This window comes from Cebus imitator, unplaced genomic scaffold (genome assembly GCF_001604975.1).
Source record: "Cebus imitator isolate Cc_AM_T3 unplaced genomic scaffold, Cebus_imitator-1.0 Scaffold237, whole genome shotgun sequence".
Classification (NCBI taxonomy): Eukaryota; Metazoa; Chordata; class Mammalia; order Primates; family Cebidae; genus Cebus; species Cebus imitator.
In genome coordinates, this window is record NW_016107552.1 from 2,663,589 (window position 1) to 2,676,832 (window position 13,244).

Consider the following 13,244-nt stretch of genomic DNA (forward strand, 5'->3'; position numbering starts at 1 on the left):
CTAATGAGTGCCAATTTTAACACTAAATATCCTTTATGGGCCAGGCACAGTGGCTCATGACTGTAATCCAGCAATTTGGGAGGCTGAGGCAGTTGATTCACTTAAGGCCAGGATTTCAAGACCACCCTAAGCAACATGGCAAAACCCTGTCTCTACAAAACATACAAAATATTAGCCAGGCATGATGGTACAGTCTATAGTCCCAGCTACTCAGGAGGCTGAGGGCAGGAGAATAAGTTGAATCTGGGAGGCAGAGGTTGCAGTGAGCCGAGATCACACCACTACACTCTAGCCTGGGCAATAGAGTGAGACTGTCTCAGAAAAAATTAAAAAACCTCTATGTATCTAGAGTAACTGACAAACATGTTCAAGTCAGAGATACTCATTTACCTACTGGCAGAGATAGGGATGAATTTTAATTAAGAATGCACCTAAAATCACAAAAAGATGTTTGGGGTAAGAAAATATTAAGAACTCACGACATGTAGCTTTTCTCAAGTTATAACACTGCCATCATTATTAATAGCTATCTTATTATTTAACATGGAATCTATGACATCTTCTCTTCTAGGGAATTAAGTCAAAGTGTCCAGTGAAATTATGCTACTGGAGTACTTCCTCAGACCCCTGCAGTTGATCTCTTTACTGAATGAATACAATGCATTTTCTGACTGTGTTACTAATGTCTGTAATTGACAATGCACCCCTACTCAAATCTATGAGCCCCCTCCTCATCAAATAAGATTCACCAAGCAAAAGACAGTCTGAAAGCTTAAAATATGCTGAACTTGGAAAACCTGGGTCTGAAGCTCAGCTGTGCCGTTTGTTATCAATGCAACCTTAAGCAATTAACTTCTCCCTGAACCTGAATTTCCTTCTTCTAAAATAAGATGATGAGTATTACAGGGCCACTTCCAAGAATCTCTAAATAAAGAAGAAAGCTTGCTCTCTGAGAATACAAACTTTAAATCAATACATAACACAAAGAGCCAAGAAATGTCAAAGGTTTCTGGTGTGGGCAGCTTTGGCAGTGGGTTCATGAACTGTATTCTCAAATCAAGTGGAGGTGTGCCCACCAATTACAATGGGAACCATGAAAATACAGAAAGATGGCTTGTTCCGAAGGCACCTGTCATCAGAGATTTCCAAGAACTGGACATCCAGTGTAAGCCACCCCTATGGAGGGGCGACTTGGTCCCAAGTAACCACCTGAACCATCGCACTGTGGGTCTGTGCTCACTACACCACCTTCTGATGGTCATTTTGCTTTCCATAAGAGCAACCCACAAGAGAGAGAGCTCCACCCACACAGATGCTGGGCTCCTAGGCTCCTGGGAAGCCAATGTTTAATATAATGTAGCAAACAGGACATTCTAGCTACAGTGTAACTTTTCAGATAAATTACTGTGTAAGTGAGTTAGTGCACTTTTGGGAGGGGGAGGCTCTCACTTAGCAGGATTCCCAAAAGGGTCTTTAATCTTAAAATAAGAACCAGAGGCCTATAAGAAGAGAATGGTTTAGTCAGGCAGACTTGGCTGATTATGTGAGTTTCACAGTAAGAGACAGATGCTTAGTACAATGATATAATAAAATCTAGTTTCTGAGCGGCTGAAAGCCACTCCCTGCACCAACAGTCAAGACAGTAGTATCTAAGAAGAAAACCAGTTGTCCCCAAATAGATGAAATGTACCTCCCAATGTCTCCACATGGATGTATCTGGAGTAATTTTTTTTCTTTCTAAAATTTCTACCTACTGCCAAGCATAACTGCAAAAACTAAAAAGAGTTAATATGTATAAAACGCTATCTACAAATCTTAGTGGGGTTTTCTTAAACTCTAAATAAATGACCATCTACTGCAATAAACATGAAATAAATAACCATTTACTGTCACCAGGTGTAAAGAGCTAATCTGTGTAACTATAGATTATCTGTGTAATATAGATATTACATGAGAAGTCCGGCAAGTTGGCCTCTCACTAAGATCATTTCAATACTGAACCAATTCAAAACCCAGTTCTAAAGCGTAAGTTTTCTGAAAGTAAGGGAAAGAGGGCTGTGAAAGGCTAGAACCACTGAGCACTTCCAACTTGCCCTGCCTTTGCTATCTGCTCCACCATCATCTACGCTACCCCAGTTAGTCATAATCATAGACCATAACGCTTCGCCTAGAACTGTCATCTCACAGGAGGGAGTTTCCACCACCAAAATATGTTTTTCTTATAGAGTAGCCTGAATTTTTAAAACAATTTGAAACATCAATCCGGCATCAAGCAGGTCACCTAACTTAAAGGACAGAAATGCAGAGAGTCAAGCTAGTTTTCCATGTGGAATGTAAAAGCCAGTCAACTAAATGATGAAACCCTAACACATCTCTATCCACAAAAACTCTTGGTTTTGCTTTACTGGAGGTATGAAGAGAAACAACAAAGTCATTGACATGCGTGTCTCCTCATTCATTGCTTAGAAACTGCTATTGTGCACAGCAAAGGCCTGGAGCCAACCCAAATGTCCACCAATGATAGACTGGACAAGGAACATGTGGCACATATACACCATAGAATTCTATGCAACCATAAAAAGCGATGAGTTCGTGTCCTTTGTAGGGACATGGATGAACCTGGAAACCATCATTCTCAGCAAACTGACACAAGAACAGAAAATCAAACACCACATGTTCTCACTCATAGGCTGGTACTGAACAATGAGAACACACAGACACAGGGAGGGGAGCATCACACACTGGGGTCTGTGAGGAGGGGACTAGAGGAGGGACAGCGGGGGGTAGGGAGTTGGGGAGGGATAACATGGGGAGAAATGCCAGATATAGGTGATGGGGATGGAGGCAGCAAACCACATTGCCATGTATGCACCTATGCAACAATCCTGCATGATCTGCACATGTACCCCAGAACCTAAAGTACAATTTTATTTATATATACATATATATATATATATATATATATATATATATATATACTGCTATTGTGCAATTTTTCCCTTCTATACTTATTGGGATGTTTTGCATAAATAACAAGCTTTTCTCCACTGCCACTGGAAACAAAACAGAAAGAAGCAGGTCCAAAATGGAACAAAAAGATAGCACAGAAATTCTGCATACTATTCTATACTTACTGGTGATGACGATATTTATTGCATGATTCTTTTCCCAGTTACGGTGTCATAATATAAAAAAAAGTCAAAGAAAGCTCACTTGAAAAGGGTAAAACCGGGATAAAGATGTAAATTAAAGTCCCTTGATCTTACTTACCCATTAGGATTCATTCCATTTTAAGTGGAGAACAGACCCACCACCACCACCAAATACCTCATATTTTTTTAAAAAGTTGTTTCCAAAATAGCATCACAGCCTTAGACATTCACCAAGGAAAATCAAAGTCTGCAATATTGAACAGCTGTGTGAATGCCATTCCATGCAACTTTTAGTTTTTGTTTTTTTTGTTTTTGGGTGTTTTGTTTTGTTTTTATATTTTGAGACGAAGCCTCACTCTATCAGGCTGGAGTGAAGTTACATAATTTCAGCTCACTGCAACCTCCACCTCCTGGGGTCAAACAATCCTCCCACCTCAGCCTCCTGAGTAGCTGAGCTGGGACAACAGGCGCACACCACTGTGTCTGGCTAATTTTCTAGATTTTTGGTAGAGACAGGGTTTTGCCATGTTGCCCACGCTGGTCTCAAACTCCTGAGTTCAAGTGATCCTTCTGCCCTGGCCTCCCAAAGTGCTGGGATTACAGGCCCGAGCCACCACCCCAGCCTCATTTTTAATTTAAACTCTTATCAGAGGCAATAAAGATACGGAAAATTTAGAAGAAATACACCTGAAAATATAACCAGACATATTAGCATCTAAACAAGACAATAAAGATCAATGGACTGACTTAATGACACAATACACAAATACTAACAGCATATTATTCCAGAAAGTTTTATTGCTGACACTGAAGAAACGTGCTGTCTTTCCCAGCCAATGGGATTTTGTTTCATGTTTTGAAACATGCCCCCTAATATCCTATGATTTTTTCAGCATATTTAAAGCTCACTTCCCTTGTGAAATATTTTAGTCCATAATTATCAAAGAATTATATAGTGCCTAGTACCTACTTAGCAGCCAGCAATGGCGGCTGTTGTCACAATGCACATGGAACCCAAACCTAGCTTCCAAACTCTGACCATTGAAAACATCCATCTCCTAAGCAAACTGGTATAATGAATTTTAAATCATTTAAGGAACCAAAACATTTCTCCTAAAATGGAACCTCAGAGGAACTCAACCACGCACTTGAAATAGAATTTATTACTAGCTTTGCCATTACTAAATTAATTATGATAATTTTACAGTTCTCTTTTTGGTCTTCATAAATTTTGATGATCTCACTCAGCTCAGTAATGTTCAGACGAATGAGCATAGATTACACATGGCCGTGTGCATTCTAAGGAGTAACTACGGGAACTGGGACGTCTTCCTATAAAAGGCATCTTGAGCTAGAGGAGCGGCCTTCAAATATTTGATTATCTGCCACATTTGAGCAGAACTAAACTTGTTTCGCACAACCACAAAGGGATAAGAGATCGGTGCACAGACGATATTACGAGAGAGCTTTCTAATACCACAGTGTCCGAAGATGCTCATCAAAGATGCCATGGCTGGGTATTACAGAGGGAAGTCAGCCATCAAAAAGCATAACTAGATTGGATGTCCCCCAAGATCTTTTCAAACATGAGATACTACACTTCTACGTCATCAATATAGAGTCCATTAATGTCTAAGGAAGACTGAAATGACTCGCATTATGCACAATGAAGTCAGGTGCTCTTAGATCATGATTTTTGGTTCACTTTTCTGAAACAAAGACCTCTAAAGAATGAGTCAACTCTGCTAATTGCCTGGTTACACCTATTTAAGTAGCATGCTTGTGAACTCTTACGCATGGATACCACCAGCCCAGAGTCCACAGGATGCATAGATGCATGTAAGACGGAAAGAAAAGAAAGGGAGGGGAGCAAGCAAGACAAAGTGTGAGTGAGGTGCATGTTCTCACTCATAAGTGGGGGTTGAGCAATGACAACACATGGACACAGGGAGGGGAACATCACACACTGGTGCCTGTCAGGGGGTGGGGAGCTAGGGGAGGAATAGCAGGGGTTGAGGGATTAGGGGAAGGATAGCATTAGAAGCAATACCTAACGTAGATGACGGGGGCATGGGTGCAGCAAACCACCATGGCACATGTATACTTATGAAACAAACCTGCATGTTCTGCACATGTACCCCAGAATTTAAAGGATCATAATTTAAAAAAAAAAAAAAAAAGGAAAAGGAAAGTAGGAGTGAGGTATCATGTATAGAAGGTTCAAGACACACAGCACCACAATAAGCAGCTAGAAGAGGAAAACTGAGAAATCTAGGCAATTAACCTTCTTACGGGTCTGAGGCTCAACAATTGCTCTTCTCAGTGCCAGCCAATCATCCGGCTTTTCAGAAGTCCTCCCTCCCAAACCCACTCCCTCCTCCCTCCAAGCACATGGCACCAGGGTCTCCTTGCAAGACTGCCTTCATATTTGCTACTATTTTGTACCTTTTTAAAGGTGTACTTGTATCTCATACTATATAAAATCTCAACAACGATAACCCTATAGTATGTTTTTAATCATTGCTTTTAATATTTCTTCCCATCTTTTTTCCGATCTGTGTCTGAAGTTCGATGTGACTAATTTTTAATGTTTCCTATTATTTACACATGTATTGCATAGACAGAAAATGCTCACAAGACAGATTTTTATTGGGACATTTTACGATCAGAAAGGAACAGATATTGTATTTTACAGATGGAGAAACTAAACACAACAAATCGAAGTGAATTGCAGAGGTCTCACCGCAAGTAGCCAGTGGAATCAGATCCTTACTCCTGGCTCCTGATTTAGAACCTTCCCTTACACGACAGTTTGGCAGGTAGTAGGGATGGCACAGGAAGACGAGGGGCCCAGCAATGACAGTGGCCTTCTGGTGCCCTAAGGATGGAGGTCTTGGCTGTCTATTTTCACATCAGCATCGCTTCCTGCTCCTGACACTGTAGGAGAGGGAAATGGTGGCAAACAAGAGTACAGGTCCAAGGCTGGACCAAGCTGACCTTCACCAACTACCAATCACAAAATCTCTTCCAAAAATAATTTCACTGTGTTCGCCACGGGCTCTTTCTATAGTGTCCTACATAGAAAGTATCCAAATATGTGTATGCTCCAGTGGAAGCAGAGAGGACCCAAAAGAAGGCTTCCAAAATTAGAAGACACATTTACAGGATATGAAGAGCCAAGTTATTACTTATTCTGCATTTCAGACCCATACGGCAATCAAAAAGGGCCCAGGGGTTGCAACTTCTAATCAATGATAAAAATAGAAGAAGAAGAATAAAAAAGTAAGAAGTAAGAGAAGCAGAAGGGGACCAGGAGAGCCAGTCCCATTAGCATGCAAATTACTTACCATACAAATGATTCTGCAATAACAGAGTAAAAGTTGCCAAATTAATCATTTCCATTTCCCCACTGCCAGTGTCCGGAGAAGAGACACTGAGAGCCAGGCAGACAGCCTACATTTTCACCTACAGTGGGGTCCACAGATACGTGACTGTATTAACAAAGGAAGATTATTTGAATGAGAAAGTGACTTTTATTGCAAATAAAGCCAGAAATATTGTTTTTCCCTTTTACTCTTTTCCCAGAAATGAAAATTTCAGGAGAGGGGACAGCTCAGGCTGCCCCTTTTCTAAATACAAAGACAGCAGAAATCCTGTTTGAGACTGGGTAGTGAGATGGTGTATTACACAAATTCTCATTAACACCAGCAAGAGTGCACGGCTTGTGCTAAACAGAATAGGCATTTAACCCTCAAGCTCATGGGAAATAAGGAACAACCTGCTTATTCACTTAATCATAATTACCGTTTTCACAGGTCCCAAAGGAATAGCTATTCTCTATCAGTCTCTGAGGACTAGCAGCTGATCATAAGAGTACAAAAAGGATTTTTCCCCCAAATAAAAAAGTATCTCAGTTTCACCCATTCCTTGCAAAACAAGACATGAGGGGGTTTGTTATTCCTTTTCGGTGAGGCAGCCCAGCAAGACCCTGGGCTGGGGAAAGACCCCGGGCTGGGGAAAGACCCCGAGCTGGGGGAAACCTGGGTTTCATTCCTGCCTCTGCCACTGTCGGGTGTCACCTGGGCTGAGCTTTTTTTTTTTTTTTTTTTGGGACGGAGTTTCACTCTTGTTACCCAGGCTGGAGTGCAATGGCGCAATCTCGGCTCACCGCAACCTCCGCCTCCTGGGTTCAGGCAATTCTCCTGCCTCAGCCTCCTGAGTAGCTGGGATTACAGGCACGCACCACCATGCCCAGCTCATTTTTTGTATTTTTAGTAGAGAAGGGGTTTCACCATGTTGACCAGGATGGTCTCGATCTCTTGACCTCGTGATCCACCTGCCTCGGCCTCCCAAAGTGCTGGGATTACAGGCTTGAGCCACCGCGCCCGGCCTGGGCTGAGCTTTTGACCTTCCCTGAGTATCTGCTCCTTCTGTTAAACAGAGCTAATGCAACTTACCTGGTAGAACTATTGTGGGGACAAATGAACTAATTATGCCAACTGCCTGACAGAGGATAAACTCTCAATTAAAGGTGGTTATTACATTATTAGTTCATGGACATTAAACCCTCTCCCTTGCCAGGGCTCCAGGGACTCTAGGGAGGCCAGGCACCCGGCTAGCTATTTAATACTATTTGGCATTTCACTACTCTGCTGGCCAGCCACTGACTGAAAAAGACCTGTGCTTCCCTTCCTCAATCCTTGACACCATCGTCTGATAGTTTCCCTCTTTGTCCAAACAGATATTTGGCAAAGTCCAACTCAGCGTACCGGGGGAAACACTTTAAGAAGCTATCTCTAAAAACGCATTGCGTGTAAAAGCTGGAACTGCTTGTACCTCAGAGAGCTCTACGAGGCTCTCAATTCGAAGCATTTCACGATGCTCAGCTTCGGCAGATTCTAGGTCCAAAACTGATTTCGCCAGAACATCCATTTCTAAGAATTGACAACTACATGCAGTCCTTACATCTTCAAGTCACTGGCATGAATTAACTTGCACCAAGAATGAAATAATAACTGAAGGACCAGAACAAATTATGTTTTGAATGTGTACCCTAATGAAAAGGAAGCAAGAATGCTACCGCTGTCTTACACATAGAAATACTCCTATCAAGCCAGGCGCAGTTGCTCACGCCTGTAATCCCAGCACTTCGGGAGGCCGAGGCGGGTGGATCACCTGAGGTCAGGAGTTCAAGACCAGCCTGGCCAACCTGGTGAAACCCCGTTTCTACTAAAAATACAAAAATTAGCCAGGTGTGGTGGCGGGTGCCTATAATCCCAGCTACTCGGGAGGCTGAGGCAGGAGAATTGCTTGAACGCAGGAGGCGGAGGTTGCAGTGAGCCAAGATCGCGCCATTGCACTCCAGCCTGGGCGACAACAGCGAAACTTGTCTTAAAAAAAAAAAAAAATACTCCTATCAACAATAAGGAATCCTTCATTTCTAAAAGCTATTTGTGCTTTCAACAGGGACTTTTCAGTTCAAAATTAAGCTATGAGCACAGGAGAGTGAAGACACAGAAAACTCTACAGCCTAAACAGAGAGGAATACCTCAAGTCATCCACCAATCACTTACGAATTGGAGCTAGAAAATCACTGAATAAGCTCCATGTCCACTACAGAAGAAAACTGTGCCACTTTTGAAGATCAAGTGCACGTGGTGGCTACATAAACAGAAAGATGCAAACTGCCACATCATTACATAGACTGTTTAGATAGGTCTTCAAAGATAATCACCAACACATTATTGTAAAACACTTACCAAATATGTGTTCTATGCATTAGTCTACATTCTACAGTAATTCTTTGTTATTATTCTATATTCTATGCATATAGATAATAAAAGTTATCCATACACTATTTGTCCACGGTTAAATAAAATCTTCAAGCAACTACACTTTAAAGCAAAAATCCATCTTGGCCCAACTCTGTATTTCACACGAGTGTATCAGCTCCATGCAGGAAGGGGCTGTGCCTGGCTCACTGAAATGGCTTACAACTATGTACTGAATGCATGTCATAAACAGTATCATAAATGTCCTTTAAGGACTGTCAGTGCTCCTAGAAAATTTTAAAGAATCTTTAAAATGTTGTTTCAGACCTTCCTATCATATTGTGTGAACACTTTGAAAGGACAAGCTTTGCCATAGGTGATCCAACATTTGCAATGTCCACTAAACAGAAATGAGACTCCAGGGGAAAGATTAAGTCAACCTTACTCAACCTCTTTCAACTACATGTGATTTCAAGTCATCTGAATTTCACTGATTTTTAAAAAGAGTAACAGTAATACAGCCTACAGTAAAAGTTGTCTGAATCACGCCAGGGCTTAAGATGTTTACCCTTTGTAGGCCTTTGCTTCTGTCCCGCACATCTAAATGCTCCTGTTTTAACTAAGCCTGCACAGAGAGTCGATGGGTCACAGTTTACTATTCCCAGTGGGTCCCATTATCAGCTCCATTAGCTCAACAGACATTTCAGTAACCTAAAGCAGCTATATCATGTGGACAAATAGTCAGACTTTCCAGGATTTGTACTCATCGGTTGGTTAACTGAATAACGTGTCAACATAACAAAATGTTTGCCTCTTGCCATCTCAGAGAAGCAAAGTCTCCCCGGGGCAGAACCTTCCATTTTCTGAGACGCTCCTGTAATGGGCAGGAAACTGCAAACCCAGTGTTTCATTTAAATTAGCTACACAGTTCGTTCTGTTGCTCTTCTGTTTAAAACTGTGGAAAAGGCAAAGTAACTAAAATAAGGAAGCACAAAGAATAGTGACTTCAAACAATTCACCGGAAATAAAAAAAAAATCACTAGTGATAGACCAAAGGCAAATTAAAATGTATGTTTCTCATTCAGATACTAAAAATACAAATCTGAACATCTCTTTCAAGAATACCAAAAACTGGTGATCACATGGCTCACTCTATAATGAAGCTTAAATAGAAACTCTTATCAGAAAACATTTGACCCATATCCCTTTTACCAACAGCATGAAGTCATACCAGCCATACCAGCCGTTTAAGTCACTACACTGAGGCATTTTAACATGCAATTAACTTTCTTACAGGATCTAGAAATCCCACAACCCCCCAACCTCCAAATCAAATAGGTAGGCTGCTAACTGCCATCCAGTGGTAGAGAGAATTTTACCTGATAATCTCAATGTAACAGAATCTAACACAGCACAAGGAGTGACTGTTACTATGTAAATGGCTACATTACAAAATTAAAGCCAAAGCCACTAAGTAGAAAACAAATTAGACACTCAGGAGGAGGTTCCAATGGCCCAGAATCTGTTTTCAAAAGAGCAACAGAATAACAATTACTGAAGGGCTGTTTCCTAAAATTACTAGCCGGTTGATATTTCTCAATTTTAAAATGTCATGAGAAATATGCTAGCTGCCACTCACTCTCCCTTAAAAGAAAGCATTACCAAAGAACACCACTGAAAAACAAAGGCATTCATACTAGGAAGTGAACACCCTAAGCACAGAAGTATGTTCTTAAGAAGGACACCAAAAAAGCAGAAGTCACATTAAGTTCCAAACACCAAGAAAAAAAAAGAAAAAACTGAACAGAAGTTCCTAATTTTGGTAATATTATATACTACCCCAAAAAAATAACTGCCCATGAGTTGAGATTTATCAATTTTATATATAGAAACCCCACATATTCAGAACTCCCTGCCTTTGGGTGATGGAGGGACACTAGGAAAGAGAAAAAGGAATTTAGCCTTCTTCTATCACATTTATAGAAATGTACAGCGTTTTCGGTGAAATTTAGGTTTGATATGGGAGTTCTTGTTCTCTAAGTAAGTTTCCCATTTGACAGAAATTTTAAGCAGCATTGATTTTTTTAAATTAGCTTTAGATATGCTAGACCCTAGAACAGGGCTGTTAAATTCACCACACTGCAGACAGGTTTGCAGTTTTCCTTGATTTTCACTACTTGGCATTTCCTTTCGAAGAGTAGCACACCCTGCAAACCCAACAAGAGGCATGGGCTGAGGAGGAAAAGCAAGCCAAAAATATCTAGCAAGCATGTCTGCATTTGCACAATTTAGCTTTTCACAACAAATAACAAGGGGACTGATATTTTCTGTATCATAGGGCTCACAGAAGGACTTGTTAAAAAAAAAAAAATCATATGATGATCATTTAGCATTAGGTAACATTTAAGCAATCTTGGGTGCCTAACACTTAAAGGACTGATGATTTCAAATGAATGAAACCTTTGGTTTAGATTCCAATATTTCACAGAATTGCATGGTTTCAAATTCACCATAAAGAAGGTGCCTCTTTTGAGCATCAATTCCAAGAGCTATTTAGCATCACGGAAACGCATTCGCTGTACAATTCACGATGATGTTAATTAGGAAAGGAGCTAGGAAAAAAAAAAATCACCGAAGCTTTGATACACTAAAACTCACTATTAACCTGACGAACTATTTTTTTCCAGGGAAGTGCCAATGATATGAACTACCAAAAAATGTTACTAGTTCCTTAATAATAAATCATTTAAGAGAAAATTGCAACTTGGTGTAGAACTCGCCGAGCCCCTCGCCAATTCAATCGGGCCCTCCACTGATAATTTCACAACAAATTCCTGTCTGGAATCACCCATTCCAGTGCCTTTTTAAGTGAATCCCATTTCGATTTTTTAATAAAGTGCCACCAGCGGATCTGCAAGTTGAGGAAAGCAGCTCAGGTGACACACTTGGCACCAAAAAGAATATTGAGTGGTTCAGAATCCTGCCTGGGCACAAAACAGAAGAGGAGCCTAGGGAGGTGACTAGGCTTATGGACTTCAAGAAGAGCAGGCACTGAAAACAGCAGTTTAAGTACCGCCGACAACAAGCAACAAGCCTGCAATCCCCAGGTAAGCGGCGCAGAGGGAGCTGAGCGGATGGAGTTGCAAAGGGGACGGCAGAGCCCGGGAAGAAGGAGCGACAGGCAGGGAGCCGACAGGGACCACAGCAAAGCAAGGAAGAACCCCGGGGATGGGACGGGACAGGTCGGGCTGAGCGGGAGGGGGCGACAGGGATGGAGCTGGTCCAGCCGCGGCATGACAAGCCCTTCGCCGGGGCGCTCGCTGCGCGCAGGGCGCCGCGCTGGGCTCTTTGGAGCGCTCTCTCCCGGAGTCCCCCCACCGGCCCTCTGACGCCCCATTTCAGAGACTGGAACGACGAGGCCGACCCCGCAACGCCCGCTCAGCTCCGTCACCCGCCCCGGAGCAGCGGCGGCTCAGCGCCTGACCCTCCCGGACGCAGGGGGTCGCTGGCGGCCGCGGGGGGCGGCGGCGTGGGGGCCGGCGCGGGCCGGGGCAGCCGGTACCTGGGCTCGGGCAGGACGATCCTCTTGCTGGCGCGGGCGGCCGGGGTCGCCTTGCTCTTCTCCATGGCCATCAGGTAACTGACATCGGCCAGCACGGCCTCCAGGTCCGCCATGTTGGCAAGTGTTGGCGGCGGCGGCGGCGGTTACTCGGGACCCGGACGGGACGCGCGCCCGCCGCCGCCGCCCGCCGCTCCCCGACCTGGGGGGGCCGCCCCGGGGCAGCCCCCCCGCGCGCGCCCCCGCACCGCGCGCGCGCCGCGCGCCCCCCCAGCACCCCGCGCGCGCCGCGGGCTGTAGCCCGCCGGGGTCGCCGCGCGCCTCCCCGCTCCGCCCCCTCGCGCGCCGCCCGCCGCCCCGCGCACGCGCGCCGCCCCCCGCTTCTTCCGCGAGGGTCTTCGGGGAGCGTGCGCCTGGCGGTCCGCGCTCCGCGCTCCGCGGTGCCGGGTCCCAACTGCCCAGCTCGGCCCGCGCCTCCCGACTGAGTCTCTACGGTCGCCCTCCCTCGAGGTGGCCACGAGGGACTCCTCCTCCTCCTCCTCTTCCTCCTCCCCTCTGGCTTCCCCTCCCCGTCCGCCGCCGCCGCCTCCTCCTCCTCGTTCGCTGCGCTGACCTCCCGCCCCCTCCGCTCCATGCTCTCTCTTTCATCCAGAGAAGCCCTGGGCCGGATGCCCGCTACCCAAGGGGCATCGGGGAGCCTCTGCGCCCTGGACACAATAGTTCTCCAACTGGACAGTGTCAATCAGCATCGTCTGAGAGGGC

The 13,244-nt window shown here is 44.1% G+C and overlaps 1 protein-coding gene across 2 annotated transcripts in view; it reads right to left on the reverse strand.

Moving 5' to 3' along the window:
- GRK3 (G protein-coupled receptor kinase 3) overlaps nt 1-12,783 on the reverse strand; it is a 155,269-nt gene extending 142,486 nt beyond the window's left edge. The window contains exon 1 of one of the 2 annotated variants that reach the window (XM_017498150.2): nt 12,486-12,783. In XM_017498150.2, coding sequence (XP_017353639.1) covers nt 12,486-12,598 — 113 coding nt within the window. In that variant the 5' untranslated portion in view covers nt 12,599-12,783. The remainder of the gene's footprint in view (nt 1-12,485) is intronic. The other variant, XM_017498151.2, reaches the window with a different exon arrangement.
- Between the last annotated feature and the right edge of the window lie 461 nt (nt 12,784-13,244).